This window comes from Mercenaria mercenaria, chromosome 5, assembly GCF_021730395.1.
Source record: "Mercenaria mercenaria strain notata chromosome 5, MADL_Memer_1, whole genome shotgun sequence".
Taxonomy (NCBI): Eukaryota; Metazoa; Mollusca; class Bivalvia; order Venerida; family Veneridae; genus Mercenaria; species Mercenaria mercenaria.
This window is the reverse complement of record NC_069365.1, coordinates 65,736,524-65,753,264: the sequence shown is the minus strand read 5'-3', so window position 1 is coordinate 65,753,264 and position 16,741 is coordinate 65,736,524. Positions and strand designations below refer to the sequence as shown.

The 16,741-nt window shown below is 34.6% G+C and overlaps 1 protein-coding gene across 1 annotated transcript in view; it reads left to right on the top strand.

Moving 5' to 3' along the window:
- The window catches only part of LOC123557458 (DNA topoisomerase 2-alpha-like), a 60,182-nt gene extending 50,778 nt beyond the window's left edge, over positions 1-9,404 (top strand). Inside the window, exons 22-31 of the mRNA XM_053544653.1 lie at positions 8-105; positions 2,796-3,020; positions 3,412-3,594; positions 4,394-4,571; positions 4,816-4,989; positions 5,840-6,014; positions 6,758-6,877; positions 7,296-7,468; positions 7,946-8,116; positions 9,394-9,404. Coding sequence (XP_053400628.1) covers positions 8-105; positions 2,796-3,020; positions 3,412-3,594; positions 4,394-4,571; positions 4,816-4,989; positions 5,840-6,014; positions 6,758-6,877; positions 7,296-7,468; positions 7,946-8,116; positions 9,394-9,404 — 1,508 coding nt within the window. The remainder of the gene's footprint in view (positions 1-7; positions 106-2,795; positions 3,021-3,411; positions 3,595-4,393; positions 4,572-4,815; positions 4,990-5,839; positions 6,015-6,757; positions 6,878-7,295; positions 7,469-7,945; positions 8,117-9,393) is intronic.
- Positions 9,405-16,741: the final 7,337 nt, after the last annotated feature.

The window sequence follows — 16,741 nt, the reverse complement described above, 5'->3', positions numbered from 1 at the left end:
TTTTCAGAAAATAAGAAAAAGAAGGACCTGATAGAAACGTTGGTGAGAAGGGGCTATGACTCTGATCCAGTCAAGGCCTGGAAAAATGCCCAAAACAAGGGAAAGGTGAGTGGAGTTAAATGGGACTGCGGTGTGTGAAAGATGTTCTTAATTAGGAATTATAGAAACTACTAGGGTTGGATACCGGTTCCCGGTATCGGTACCGTACCGAATAATCACTTCGAAAAGTACCGGTATATACCGTTTCGTAAAGAACCGGTTCCGATTTCGGTATTTCCATAAAAGTAAATAAACAAAATAAGTACCAAATCCGCGGCAAAAGAAAGCAGAAAATAAGCAAATAGTATTTGAAACACAGCAATAACGCGATCGACATTGTTTACTGTGACACCGCTCCGAATAACATGGAGAGCTGGCCTTGCGAATAATTTCGTATGCTAAATATTATTATAAAAACATCTTTTCCCGTCGTTTTAAACTACGTAAATCATACTTAATTGCAAAATATACGACATTTGTTTGCTCTTTGTCATATTCTATCAAAACAAATGAAAACAAAAATGATTTGAATAAAAAGTTACGAAACTAAGCTGTAACCTACGTAAACAAGTCATCGGTTTTCGCGAACTAATAGAAATACGTTATTGTTGGTTGTTTCAAGCGTTTTGAGGGTTATTTGTCAATGAAAATTGTGTTGAAGAAAATGTTGCACTTTAAATACATTACTAGTTAATCTGGTTGAAGATTTATCATGAGTGACAATGAGTCTGACTTGTTAAATTGGTTAATTTGAAGGCTAGTAAGTGTTGAATTTAACAGTTCTCGTCAGTGCTGAGCAAGCATTACCACAGCCTGTGAGTCCTAGATTTAAATAGCACAGTGAGCGACGTATCTACTCTGTTTTTTTTTGGTTTTTTTGGAAAACTCTAGTTTGTTAGATATGTTTATTTTTTTACTCTCTCATAGTTCTAGTACAACATCAAATTAACAGACTTAAAATGTTTTATATATCAAAGCAAATTCAACACTACTTAAAAGGGTGTATTTAATACTAACCAAATCATTACTTATGTTATGTACTTCAAAGCTTGGTATCGGTATTGGTATCGTTAAAAATACCGTATCGTTTCGTTGGTATCGGTATCGGTATCGGACCGCTTCGTCCTTAACGATATCCAACCCTAGAAACTACTGTTATTTGCTTGATGTTGTTTAATTGTTAACCAAATTAATGTTTCAGTATTCAGCAGTCAGGAATCTAAAATCCCATTTCTGAGTGTCTCTTTACCTGGCTGAGATCTTTTTCTTTGTCAAAATTTCATTTCTGTGCTCCGTCTTCAGACCGTTCTATCCTATCAAGCCTTTCCACCGGGTGATGTTTTGTAAAATGTTGATATCGCTTATCTTATTTTTAGCTCGACGTTTCGAAGAAAAAGTAGAGCTATTTCACTCGCCCCGGCATCGGCGTTGCCATTGGTTAAAGTTTTTGATAAAGTCAAATATCTCTGTTACTATCAAAGCTATTAACTTGAAACTTAAAATAGATATTAACTATCAAAGTCTACACCAGGAGAAACAATCCCCATAACTCTGATTTGAATTTTGACAGAATTATGCCCCTTTTTAACTTAGAATTTTTGGTTGAAGTTTTTGATAAAGTCAAATATCTCTGTTACTGTCAAAGCTATTGACTTGAAACTTAAAATACTTATTTACCATCAAAATCTACACCAGAAGAAACAATCTCTCTAACTCTGATTGAATTTTATACAGAATTATGCCCCTTTTAACTTTGAATTTTTTGTTAAAATTTTTGATAAAGTCAAATATCTCTGTTACTATCAAAGCTTTTGACTTGAAACTTAAAATACTTATTTACCATCAAAGTGAAACAATCCCCATAACTCTGATTTGAATTTTGACAGAATTATGTCCCTTTTTAACTTGGAATTTTTTTTACTGGCAAAGCTCTAATTCAGAGTCGAGCACGGACAGCTCTTGTTAACTGTCAGTTAACCAGATTTTTGTTAAAATGAGATATATGTTAAAAATTACAGTTACTCTACAGTTGAGATGAAGTTCATGTTTGGATTTGTGTTGAAAAACTGTGGTTTATAAATATTTTCTTATTTAAATGTTTCTCTGAAGCAAAAGGTAAGTTTGGTTCATTGTAACTACGCTTGTGTTGTAAAAGGCAAATCATTTGTTCAGTTACTGTCATGTGCATTCTGTAACAAGTTCTGTGGGTTTTGTCCTGTTGTGTTGCATTTGGATATTGTGATGAAATGGAATGTTTGTTTATGCACAGCATCATGTCATGCTACATAATTTAACACATCAAATGCTTTTGGGTTTTGTTTTTTCATTCATTACTTGTAACATTTGGTGTATTGGTGTTTGATTTACTTCATATGTTATTATATATCAGCAACAGAGAAATAAACACTAAATGTCAAACATAAATGTCAAGAATTAAACATAAAACAATTAAAAGACTATATACATGTAATATGATGTATCATGTGTCATAAACCCAGTCCCTCTCCGGTTAGATAGAATGATGATCTTTACCGGCTCCTGATAATTTTTTCAATTGGACCTCAAATTTGATCCAAGTTGATTTATGCACTTTGGTGTTGGGAGTTAAGTGTTCAGGATTACAAAGTCAGTGACTCATTTATTGCAGGGAAAAGCCAGAATCCTTTTAAAAGCACTCCAGACTATTTCATGGCATATTCAGATAGTCCTAAAAACTATTTCAACATTTGATATATAAAATGGTGATAATGTTACAGATGATAGATGAAGATCTGAACAATGACAAGGAAGATGAGGAGGAGGAGTCTGGTCCCGACTTTAACTACATACTCAATATGCCCCTCTGGTGCTTGACCAAGGAACGCAAAGATGAACTATGTGGAAAACGAGATGCCAAGGCCAAGGAATTGTCAGATCTACGCAGAAAATCACCTACAGATCTATGGCAAGATGATTTGGAGCAATTCTTGGAAGAATTAGATGTAAGTCATACAAACTGTTTTGTGATGTAAAAATGAAAAGAAAACATTGATTTTATCATTATGCTAGTGGTCAAAACAAGACAGAAGATTTAGCAAGTTACTCTAATTTGGAGTAGCAGAAAAATAGAAGTAAACGGAAAATGAAATTGACTATGTAAACCCTTCTTCAGCTATTTGTAAACACTTCTTTCATAGTCCTTTCTTATGTTATAAAACCAGAGATGTAGTTGAGCAAGCAGTTTGCCACGCACTATTTTTAGTCATTCAAGCAAGTGATCCTCTCATGCTGTTCTCATTTTCTTTTGACTCTTTCTTACTTTTACAAAAAATCAAGTTAATTCATAATATTGCTGAATGGTATGTATCTATATGTAACATGACTGTGTTGTAGAGAGTGGAACAGAAGGAAAGGGAAGATGATGATGCTGGTTTGTCTGGTAACGTTAAGAAGGTTGGTAAGGGAAAGAGGCCGAAAAAGGTTGTGGAAGAAATTAAACCATCTCCCATGGGACGTCGTGTAGAACCAAGGTTTGATTCAATCAAAAAGAAGGCTGAGGGGACCAAGCGCAGTAAGGTATACAGTTAAATGTTGTGATTGTAGTGTAATGGTGTCATTGCAAGAATTGAGGTATCTTTTTGGCTTCTTTGAAACTATCCCAGTCACAACTTGGATGTAGTCAGAATTACTCTGCTTGACACTAATGCGGATGGTTCAGCCTGGTATTTTCATTAAAAAAGATTGCAAGCTAAAAAAATCTCAACTTGCTGTTTGAAATTGTTCAATTTCATGTTGCTAGTATACTAGATTAAATTTGAACTCTGTTACATATTTTACTTGAGAGTCCAATTCAGCAAGATTTCTTACTTTAATGACAGTGGTGTTTGAGTTTGCACTGTTCAAGCATTCCTTTGATGATGCATGTTGAATAGTGTGAAATAGTTTAAATCACAGAACATTTGAAAAAACAATGAATCTCTATGGTGGAAAAGATACATTTAACATAAAATTATTTGCCAATGTGTGGGATGATAATTATTAAATGTTGACTTGATGGTCGGGGCCTCCATGGCAAAGTTGTTAAGGTCGCTGACTTCAAATCACTTGCCCCTCATTGATATGGGTTCGATCCTCACTTGAGGCATTGAATTCTTCCTGTGAGGAAGCCATGCAGCTGACTTACGGAAGGTCGGTGGTTCTACCCAGGTGCCCGCTCGTGATGAAATAATGCACGCAGGGGCACCTGAGGTCTTCCTCCACCATCAGAGCTGGAAAGTCGCCATATGACCTAGAATTGTGTCATGGACGTTAAACCCAACAAAATAAATAAATGACTTGAGAAGATTTTAATTTTGATTTAATTGTGTTTGTTTAGGAGAAGAAGGAAGCTAATAAGGAAGGAAAGATTCTCGACTTTTTCAAGATGGAGGATGACGAGACCAACGAACCATTATCACTGGCAGACAGACTCAAACTCAAGGGAAGTCCTGTAGATGCCATCAAGGGAGGGGACAAAGAAACAAAAAAGGCAGCACAGAAAAGAGAGCCTAAAGGTAATGTTAGTTTGTAATTTTTGGGCAGATTATTTATATTTTGTGTCCCATTCAGTTTGTGTAACTGCTGCATATGGTCAAATTATGATAAACTAGAGTTCTCACAATTTTTTAGGAAGATTGCCATTGTGTTAATGCAAAAAAATGTAACAACCCTACTGTCTGTTAGTGTGTTATTTACCTTCCCTGTCTTTGTGTTTAGCTGTAATTTGAAATAAAAGAGTTAATAAACTAAATTACACAGCTCCAAGACAAAAGAAAACAACCTCGGCTTCCCCTAAGAAGAAGGGAGGTAAGAAGCGCAACCCATGGTCGGATGAGTCCGAGGCAGAAAAGAGTGATATATCAGATGACATGAATGGCAGTTTCCTGGAAACAGTACCTGTAATACCTAGAGAAGGGTCAAGGAGAGCAGCAGGTATGTTACCTCATTTTGTCAAAAATATTGCCACTAAATGCATAGCAATTACACTTAGAGCTCCAGCTAATTATGTCTCCCCATCTGTAGGGGAGATGTTTTGATTTTATCTTGCCTGTCAGTCAGCTGTACGTATTTCACAAAAGTTCGAACTACTGTGAAACTACAAGTATGATTTCAGCTACTCTTCCCTTTCTATTTGCAAAAGAAACACAACTTTGTATCAAAAACATGGAATGGTTTAACTTTTGTTTCTTTGGAGCCATACCTCTGTAGCGGATTGTCTCATAAAATTGATAATTGATGTAAATGTTTGCATACACTTCAGTTGCTTCCATGCAATCCTCATGAAAATCAGCATGGTATGAACTGAGTTATTACTGTAGTTACGTAATAAGCATTATTTGCCGTGTCACAGTGTATAAACTTTACATGAAATTATATGTAAAATGAAGTGGTTTTCAGTAAATGCAGGCAAATCTGCAAACAATACCAAAGATTTTATAATTTATGTCCATCTGGTGACATCATTAAAATTGTTAGTTAATTAGATAATTTCATACATGAGTTTCTATGGTGATTAAAAAGAAAACCATGGTTACCTGATGTCTTCTTTACATGTATATAGTTTAAAATTTTAGAAGTCTTCTAGTAAGAAACTGTAGACCCAATTTTGAAATAATATCACACAAATATATCCTTTGGTTTCCCCTTTCGAGAATATTCAATTTTTTTCAGTTTGTCAGAAAACATGGCAACCAGTTGATGTGTGGCTGCTTGAGTATATAGCAGAACTGTTTAATTTCACAATTTGTAGGTTGCTAATGGTTTTAATATATATTTTTTATAGCAAAACAGGTGAAATACTTTGACATTGAAGATGAAATAGAAAGTGATGGAGAGGGTTCATTAGTTGATAACAGAGCAGTGATTGATGAAGAGGTAGTGCCAGAGAAGATCTCAGATATCAGTGATGATGACTCAGATTTTGGAGCTGCGCTGAAGAAATCTAAGCCCCCAGCAAAGTAAGATTTGCTGTTATAGTTTATGATCTACATAGTACACCCTTATTTGGGATAAATTGGTGGTTTAACATTTATGGATTTTAAACTAACTGGACACAGACTTTTATTGTAACAAGACAATATGCCTAAAATGTCATGTCTGGAGCAAAAAGATTTGAAGTAAATTTTTATGCCCCTGTTGTCGAAGACCTAGGAGGTATATAGAGTTTTAACTGTCTGTCCATCTTTCTTTCACACTTTTGTACTTCTCTCTTACCCATTGAAATGAAACTTGGTTTATGTCCAAAGATTGCACTCAATAACTTGTTAAAAATGAGGTGTTGCAATGAAATCTAGTCTATAGGCAGTCTACAAGGTCAAAAAGTTTGGTATGTTTGCAGACCTTGGTTGAAGGTCAAGGTCGTTAATACTAAAAATAGAAAAAATAGTTACTTTGGCATTGAAATGGCATTTTCAGTTGAAACTTTTATATAAAGGCTATATGCTTGGGATTGTATTTGAGATGCTTAGGTAAAGGTTACATTTGCTGTTACTATAAAAACTGTTTCTAGCCTACAACTTCAGTTCAATAGACTTAGGAGATTAGCAACTGTTCAGATTATATTTTGAGCTCAAATCTTTGAAACATGTCATGGTATTTCTTCCTTTCTTAAACTGTTTTTAGTTCAGTATTTAACAGTAACTTGGTTTTTACTCAAAAATTTTAAGATTATATGTCATAAGATTGTTTCTTGTTACTCCAGAAAGCCAGCCGTGACCAAGAAGTTTGCGGATAGTGATGATGATGATTCATTCAAGATCTCAGGTGACAGTGGAGATGACTCTGATTTTGGTGCAAAAAAGAAATCAAAACCTACGAAGAAGTATGTAAACAATGTTTTTCCTGCCAAATGATTAACTGAACTAGGTTGTAACTGATGATTTTACAGTTGAAAACAAAAACTCAAACGATAATTTAGTAACAAATTTTTCACAAGTAGAATTTTTTCTTGCTAAATGAAAAAAAAAAACATGCAAAAAATGTGCATGTTTATGAAATCTCTACTTGCAGTTTAAAATTTCACTTGCATTTTACGAGCTTGCAAAGTTATAATTGAACCCTGAAGTGGCAAGTCTGACATTTCTACTCTTAAGAACTTAAAATGCCAGCATTTACAGAACACAGAAACTGAATGTAGTTGAAATGTACTAAACTATTTTGTTGTCTGAAATCTGTTCATATTGCCATTAAAATTCCCATGAAATGTTTCGAGTTTACAAGTTTGCTGTTGTGTTTTACAGGAAAGCAGAGCCAGCAAAGAAGAAGGCAGTTATGATAGATTCCGACTCCGACTTCGGTGGCACTGACAATGCTGTCCCCACCAGAACGGAGGATAAAGACGATGAATGGTTAAGAATTACAGGACAGAAACCTGATAATTCATCCCAGTCTACAGTAACAACCGCGAAAACAAGTAAAAACAATTATTATCTTGATATAGGCAAAGTATTTAAAGGAGTTAAAATTCTAAAACGTAATTTGAGAAAAAACCAGAACATATTTCAGACAACAAAATAGTTTAGTACATTTCAACTATATTCAGTCTCTGTGCATTGATGGATTATCTTAATACTGCACAGAAATGTTCCCCATGATGAGACAGTATGTTGTGTACATGATCTATGCTTGTAGGTCAAGGTCATTATTGAAATTTAAGTAAAAATAGTTTTTGTTTCTTAGGTCTTAAATGCCTTGAAGTCTTAACACTGTTGCCATCAATCACAAGGGACAAACATTAACAAGTTTTTATACCAGTAGGGGACTTCTGTTTTACCACTGCAATACACAGTCACTTGTTAGTTTATACAGGTGACTTTGTAGTAGACATGCTTGCAGTCCATTTCTTGAGCAGTAAGATGGAACAGTTTAATCATGTTGTATATTATTTCAGACTCTGAGCCAGTCATGTTTGATGATAGTGACATAGAGGAAACTAGTCCACCAAAAGAAGAACTGTTTAAACCTGTCCAACCTTTGAAAGTGGATAAGAAGCCAGCAGCCAAGAAAACCGGCTGGGAGAAAACCCTAAACTCCCCCAAAAAAAGAAAGCAGAAAAAAAAGGGTTTGGTTATAAAAAATTTTATGAAATTTTTTTTAAATTTAGGGAGCTTTGTGGTTTGGGTTTGGTTATTCAGCCCATGGAAAACATTATTACCTTTTTGGTAATGGCATGTCCCCCTTTCATTTATGTAGATTAAAGGGTAAAAGGCCCCCCCCTTTTTTGGAAAAATCGGCATTTTAAAGGGCCAGTGCTCCAGATAGGCTGTGTATTTGCATATTTTACATTCGAGAAATACTAGAATATTCACATAATGTATTTTTTTTTGCGTACATTTAAGACTTAAAATGAAAGAGCACTTTTAATTTCAAAAACAGAGTTTTTCATTTCCCACAAATTTCTTTTTGGACTGTTATTTCTTTCTATCTTAAGGCAAAAAAAATGAAATTTCCCAAAGGGATAAAAAAGGGTAAACTGGGTCCCGGGAAAACTTTTCCTAGTCGCAGAGGGGGCTAAAAAATTTTAAAAGCGTTAAGTGTTTTTTATTTGGTACAAAAATTTTGGTGTGAAAATTTTTCGATAAAAAAACTCCCAAAACTTTAGTTTTTTCCCTCTACAAAAACCTTTTTTCTTTTAAAGTTAACAATGAAAATTTGTTTAAGATCCCCGGGCCCGTTTATAAAAATAAAAAAAATTGTTAAAAAAGCTTTAAAACCCCGAACACACACAGTTCCCCTCAGACATTTGTACGTTTCCCCCCCCTATTTTAAAAATTTTTGGGAAAAAATTGCCCCCCAATGTCAAAAAATTATCTTGGGTACTTGGCAGTTGAAGTCCCTAGTTGATTAGCCACATTGAGTCTTCATATATAGATTAGATGTTTTTGAAAGTGAACACCTTTAATATAGAGATTACTTATTCTTTTAAGCTTGTGTAACCATACTTTAAGAAAGTGGAAGTGTAATGACAATGGAAATTTCCTAGCAGTTGTGTGTTTTTAAAATGCCATTATGCATTTTCAGTCATGTGAGAACAATTTTTTCAGTATTTAACGGGAGAAGGTCAAAATTTGGCTTTAGGGAAAATATTTAATTGAAGGGAAATTTTGCCAATTGTCATTACGGGGGTCCATCCCTTAAAATTTTTTTCTTTTTGCCCCACTTTTAAAATGTTTCAAAGCAGCCTGCCATATCAGCTGCTTTTGCAAAATCGACGGCAGCAAAGTCAAAGAAAACAGTAATATCATTATCTGATTCTGATGATGACCATCACACCATGAGTACAGCTGCACCCAGAGGTAGTTAGTTCTGCATGATGAAGTTTATTGTTGATATTAACAGCACAGTATTGAACTCACACTTTACTATGTTCACATTCACTTTGTTCAAAAATTAGGGCTCTTTTATGTCCCAAATGGGCCGGGGCATTAGTGATCAAAACTGTCTGTCTGTCCTTTGTGGGAATTTTGATTTTCTTGGGAAATTTTACCATGTGTTTTCCCTTCAACAGACTATATCCAGGTCCAGTGTCAAAAATTCATTTTTGGGAATAAAAGGGCTTATTTTTGTTTTTGTTGCAATTTTTCTCACCATCAAGGAATATTAAAATGAAAGGCCCAACCCCTTTTTGGGTTAAAAGGTTTTTTTTGGGTGGTTTCTATTTTTTTGGTTCCCTTAAAAGTGTAAAGGAATTTTGAAATAACATGGGAAAAGTTTTTAAAACCATAATTTTGGTTCGGTTTTTTTTTTGGTCGCACTTGAATAAAAGGGGTTTACAGCCAAACCCTCCAAAAAGGGGTTTTTGATTTTAATTTTTTGGCGGGAAAGGGACCCGTACAGGGAATCAAGTCCCTTGCCCCCAATTTTTCCCAGTGTCAGGGGTCCTGATGTCCAAAACTGAATTCTTTTCAATTAAATTTTTTTGGAATCTCCCCCAAAAAGTTTTCAAAAATTTGTTGAGATGTTATGCCCGAGATGTAGGCTGTAGCTTCAAGGTTTTGGGCCCATGTATAAGGATGACATGTTATGGGCAATTTTGTGCCCAGACCACAACTCCCTTTAAAAATTGATGTAACAAAGAAAAAACATTAAACTCAAACATGGAAAACAAACTTCATTTCCCAAACCTTTGCCAAAAGCTTAAAAAATTTTAAAGGTAAATTTTTTGGATTCAAAGCTATACGGGTAAAAAAAACGATGCCCTAGTAAATTTTTAAAAAACCCTTGGCATTCTTTTAAAACAAGGCAAAGAGTTTATTTTAAAAGAAAATTAATTTGGGCATTTTTTTTATCCGGGGGGGGGTTTAAAAGAACTGTAACTGAAATAATTTTAGTGAAAAACCTTAGCTAGAGCTCATTACCGTCACGAAATTACCAGAAAATGGCAAAATATGATTTTATTCTTTAACAAAACTCAGTTTTTTCTTTTTGGCCCCCATGTGTTATTTTATTTCCCTTTACATTTTTAAATTGAAATTTACTCAATGGTCTACTTTTATTTTCCCTTTTTTTTAATTTGCTGTACCCCTGCAGTGATTGGGAAGAATTTTTTTTCTGCAATTCCCAAAATTTCAGATTTAATTTTGCGGGAACCCAAAGAGAAAAACCTGCGAAAAAGAAAAAAAAGAAGAATCCCTGGTAAATGAAGTGAAGTAAAAAAGCCCAAGAAAAAAGCGGGAAAGAAACGTGCAAAACTGGACTCTGATCTTTCAGATTTAAGTGACTATGAAATTGCTCCAAAAAAGACAAAAAGTGCTCCTAAGGTATTTGCTTTTAAATAAAAACCATAGGTGCAAATCTTAACAAAATTGTAATACGAACAAGCCATGCCTAAAAGTTTAGATTAGGAGGTTGGTAAACAATGTGGGTTTGTTTAAGCAAAAATTTAAAATTAGCAAAACAGGGTACAGTTAGGCCAACGGGGTTACAGTGTGGGCTTTTATTTTTCACGGGACCATTTTTCACCCATCTGTTGAAAAGATGTAATTTTAGAAAAAATTTTCTGTTGATGGGATGTAAATAATGGGACCAGATTGTTGATAGATTAATAAAGCCCAGATCTGTTGATGATTTTAAAATAAAAAATCTGTTGGTAGATTTTATAATGGGACCAAATTTTTGATAGATTTAATAAACCAAATCTGTTGATAGATGTAAAAATTTAGATCAAATTTTGTTGATGTAAAAAATAGCCCAAATCTGTTGGTAGATTATAATAAAAAAATCTGGGAAGAAATGCATTGACATAAAAGGTCCAACCCCAAAAACAAACCGCTGAAAAGTTCCCTTAATCACCCATGTACCAAAGAAAACTTTTTTTCCTAAAACATTTAAATTGAAATAAGTTGTAAAAATTTAATTTTGCAAAAGAAAAAAGGGAAATTGTTATTGGGGTTTTACTTTTCTGGACCATGCTAAATGTGTAAAAAAAGTTTACTGATGTGAAGTACAGTTTGATAAATAGTGTTTATTTTCAGAAAAAGAAGCTTGCTAGTGATGATGAATTTAGTGCCTCAGATATGGATGATGACTTTGTTCCATCTGCTCCTGCTCCACGAGCTGGCGGTGGGCGTGCACGTGCTGCTGTCAGATACAACTTCGGAGATTCAGAGGAGGACTCGGATTGAGTTAGACTTGAAAATTTACATCTGGCATTTTTGATGTCTGTGTAATTATGCATCCACTAATTTAATTAAAAGGGGGTTGGGGGCCAAAAAACAGGCTTGAACCCAGGGTTTCTGAGTATTTGGGTTTGAATAAAAGAAATGTGACAATTTCAGGGTGAAAAAAATCATCATGGGAGAATTTTTAACATAAATACCCCCGAAAAAAATTCTTTTTTTATTATAAAAATATTTTTTATTGGGGGTAGCTATTTTTTAGTTTGGGTGATGAAAAAATAAATTTGCACTGTTTTTTAAAAAATTTTTTTAAAACATACATGGGTTTGCAAAATTCCCTCATGGAAAAAATTTCCGGTTTTTTTGGAGATTATGAGAAAGTAAATAATCTTGGGATATATAAACAGATTTAAACCCTTTTTTTTTTCAGAAAAAGTTTATACCCCCGGCCCTTTTAAATTTAGTATTGGGGAAATTGTAAAAATTATATTGATTGGTTAAAAATGTGTGCCCATTTATTAAAGATAGGGGAAGTATTGAAAAACCTAAAAGTATGACTTGATGTTCTGTAGGGAACCCCGAGGTTTTTTTTCCTTTTTTTAGGGCTGAAATTTTTTTTTGGGAAATTTTTTAAGCTTTCTTAGGGTCAGCTTTATTTAATTTAGCCCTTTTTTAAATTTTTTTCCATTTGGGAGTTTTTTTACTCTTGGTTTTTTTTGTCTGAAATTTTTGGGGGGTTAATTTACATGACTTAAGCTTGCATTTTCCCCCAAAAAAATTCTGGCAGTTTTGTAATATGTTTGTAGATAATGGGGGGAAATAATTTTGAAATGTAACAGATATCATTTTTTAAGGGAAAGATTTTTATAATTTTCAGAACCCTCGTTTTGATAAAAAAAAATTTAAAAAAAACTTCAAAGATATGCTGGGGAAAAATATCAAACCCCGACCTCTCATATACGGTATTTCTTTTCCCATGTTTACTTTGTTTTTTTCATTTTTTTTCTGTGAACCCCTTTTTTCCCCTGTTTCATCTCAACAAATACGTGTTCTTTCCCCTAGGCCCTGTAAATATTCATTTAAAAATTTCATCTTTTTTAAGCCTTTAAAAGATGCAAGTTTTTTTTAAAACCCCAAAGTTTTTGTTTTGGGGGAACTGAGAACTACATTGCCCAAAAGTGGAGTTTGGGGAAAAAAGTGGGTTTTTATATATACTTGGCCCTGAAAAACCCAACACCCCACGGTAAAAAGGTACGAGATCTTGCATTTTTAATGAGGTTATATATTTAACATTGTGCTTCATTCTTGTCATAATTCATAGTGTCTGTGTTGTAGTTCGGGGAATGAAATATTTAAGGGGAACTGTCCATACTTCGAAACCTTTTCTTGTTAAGCTTTCATAGTGAAATAAAAAATGTTGGAAGAAAGGAAAGATCCCATTATCAGCAGAGACTTGCATATTTTTAACAATAGCGAATTATAAAGTTTTTCCGATTTCAACAGTACCCAAACTTTTTCCCCTTTAAAAAAGGGGTTTTTGTTTTAAAAGTTTTGGTATATTACAGTATTTCCATCCCAAAAAATGATGTGAAATCTAGTCCCTTTGTCATTAATACATTAATTACATCTCAAATCCTGAACTGATAAATGAAGGAAACAATTTAAAAATAGTGACGGGATTTTTGTTTTACTTTATTTAGTTTTTTCCTTTTTGGGAAAGGGTTTAGGGCGGGTGTTGCTTAGATTTGGAAGGGGCCGTTGTCTGTCATTTGGCGTCCATAGTCAGCATTTATACTTGAGCATCTTCTCTGACATTACTGGCCAGGAATACAACAAACTTTGTCCTGGCAAAATCTCCTCTGTTCAAATTGGGACATTTCCCGCCCCTTTTGGATCGCTAAAGGGTAAAAATAATTTCATATGAACCACTTAAAATTACTTCATCAAACTTGGGCTGTTGCTTTATTATTGGCCCCTCCAAAAAATCTTTTTAAGGGGAACCCATAGAGCTAAAATTTGAAAAAAACTTTAAACAACTTACCATGGAAAATGGATGGAAACTTATCAAACTTGGTCTGAAGAATAAAAACCTCTTAAAAATTTGTTTTAAAAAGGGGCCCCTTGCCCTAGGGGTTTAAAAAAAATAAATACCTTTAAAAAACTTCTTTTCATGAATGGGCCCCAAAGTGGGGCTGGGCAAATTTTGGGATGAAAAAAATTGAAACCCCCTGCCTTAAAACCCCTTTCCCTGCGTAAAGAAAGGGGACTAAAAAGGGGCTTAACTTTTGGGTTTTTCAGTAAAATCTGTGATTCCCGCAGGTATGCAAATTTGTTCCTTTCCTGGGTTTTTTTGCCTACCATCATCAGGTGGTGGGCTATTAAAAAACACTTGCATACTCCTTCCGTCCTCTTTAACAATTTCTCGTTATGCATCTCCCCCAAAAAACTCTGGGGGGGTTTTGACCCAAAATTTTCGAATTTTGTATTGGTACCCCATTTGTGTCCTCCCCCGAAAATCAACTGGTTCAACAATTTATCAGTGAGTTTTTGGGGCCCCTTTTTTTATTTCTATAATTTACATAGATTTTTTATAGGGAAAAACTTTTTTAAAACCTTCTTGTCCAAAACCACAAGCCTAGGACTTTGTTTTTGGTATAAAACTTTATTTTAGTTGTCCTCTATCAAGAGACTCAAATTTTTTTCTGTGGGGTCAAAAATGGGGCCCCCCCTGGGGGTCACATGGGTTTTTATAGGGGAAAAAATTTTTAAAAACCTCTTGTTTCCAAAAACCACTGGGGCCCAGGGGTTTGTTTTTTGGATGTGACATATCTAGGGGCTTCAAATAAAATTGTTAAAATTATACCCCCAGGGTCCCAAATTTTGGGCCCCGCCCTGGGGGGAAAATTTTGGGTTTTCATAGACTTAAAATAGGGGGAAAAAATTTGAAAATCTTCTGTCCCAAAACCCTAAAGGTGGGCTTTGATATTTGTAATGTAGCATCTTTTTAGGGGTTCTCTACCAAAAATTTTTTCAAATTATTCCCCCCAGGGGCCAAAAAAATGGCCACGCCCCAGGGGGCACATGGGTTTATATAAAATTTTTTAGGGGAAAAGCTTTTAAAAAAACTTGTAAAAAAAAAACAACATTCAAATTTGGACCACTTGGGTTTTTTTTTGGGGTGGGCCCAAAATTTAACCTTGCCCTGAGTTGACCTTTTATTTTGGGGCCCGTACCTACTTTCACATTTCTGTAGCTACAGCCTTCAAAAATTTTGGGCCCCGTGCATAGTTTTTTTGTAGCAGAAAAAACTTTGGGGCCTTGATTTTGAAACCCAATGACCTTTCTTTAACATTTTTTTAAGGTTCAGGCATCCAAATTTGGGCCATATATTGTTTTCCCTGTTTTTAAAAAAGAAATTTGACATTGATTTTGGGGCAATGACCCACTTTTACCTTTTTTCAAACTTCAGCCTTTAAATTTGGACCACTGCTTTGTTTTGTGTACCGAAAAAAACTTTGCCTTGACATTGACCTTGTGACCTTTCTTTCCATTTTTTTAAGGTATAATTTTTCAAATTTTGGGCCCCTTTCTTAAAATTTTGGGGTTTCGAAATGAAATTGGACTTTGATTTTTACCTTTGTTACCAAAAATTTATATTTTCTTTAAGCTATTTCGGCTTCAGATTTGGCCACATGGGATAGTTTTATGGGACCAGAAAACATATTTTCCTTGTGAAACCCACTTCCACATTTTTTGAAAAACAGGTTCAAAATTTGGGGCCCCAAAACCCGTTTCGTGTTTTAGAAATGAAATTTGCCTTATTTTTACCTAGTGGGCCCACTTCCAAAATTTTTCAAAGGGTTTCAGCCTTCAAATTTTGGGCCAGATGATAGTTTTGGGTACCGAAAAAGAAACCCGGGCATTACTTTTTGTGACTACTTTTACTTTTTTTAAGGTACAGGGTTTAAATTTGGGCCTTTTGATAGTTTTTTTGGGGTTTCCCAAATGAAAATTTTACCTTTATTTTGGGCCTAGTGAACCCACTTTCCATTTCTCAAAAATACCCGCCTTCAAAAATTTGGGCCACATGCATTTGTTTTGGTACCGAAACAGCTTTGACCTTTTCATTTTACCTAGTGACCTACTTTTTCAATTTTTCGCTACGCCTTTAAAAAATTTTTTCCCCTTTTCATTGTTTTGTGTACCAAAATGAAAATTTTTAAACCCTTTAAAATTGACCTAGTGGCCTACTTTCACATTTTTTGTAGCTTCAGGCTTTAAATTTAGACCACATGCATAGGATTGTGTACCCCAAACAAAAAAGGGCCTTTACTTTGACCTTTGTGACCCCAAATTTCACTTTTTTGAAGGACAGGCTTCAAATTTGGACCCATGCATAGATTTGTGGTTTTTTGAAATGAAATTTTTACCTTGATTTTGCCCAGTGAACCCACTTTCTTCCCTTTCTCAAACCCCAGCCTTAAAAATTTTTTCCACTTTCTTGTTTGTATACCGAATTAAAATTTGGGCTTAAGAAATTTAACCCAGGGATTACTTCCAAATTTCTCAAGCCCAGCCTTTAAATTTGATGCACGCATAGTTTTATGTTACAAAGAACTTTTTCCTTTTAAATTGATCTAGTACCCACTTCCACATTTCTCAAGCTACGCTTTCGAAAATTTTGGGCCCATGCAAAAGTGTTTTTGTACAGAAATTTTAAATTTTTACCTTTAGCTAGTCAATGTCTTGAAATTTTTTAAACTCAAAAATGGCCTTTTGGGGGGCGCCAAATTTACTGGGATCTCTTGTTTTTTATTTCGATGAAAATGAGATGTGGAACCCCAAAAAATTTTAGTCCTTTTGGGGGCCAATAACCTTACGTTTTTTGTGGCCCCTAAAAAACCCAAAAAAATAAATAATAAATAAATTTCATGAATTGGGTTGATGGGTCTTCCATCAACCTTTGGGAGCAAAAATTTTAAAAGGGCCTCTTTCCCCAAAATTTTTTCAAATGGGGGTGGGGGGGGGAAACACTTGGGGGCCCCCTTTTAAGGGGGCCCTTTTGAGCT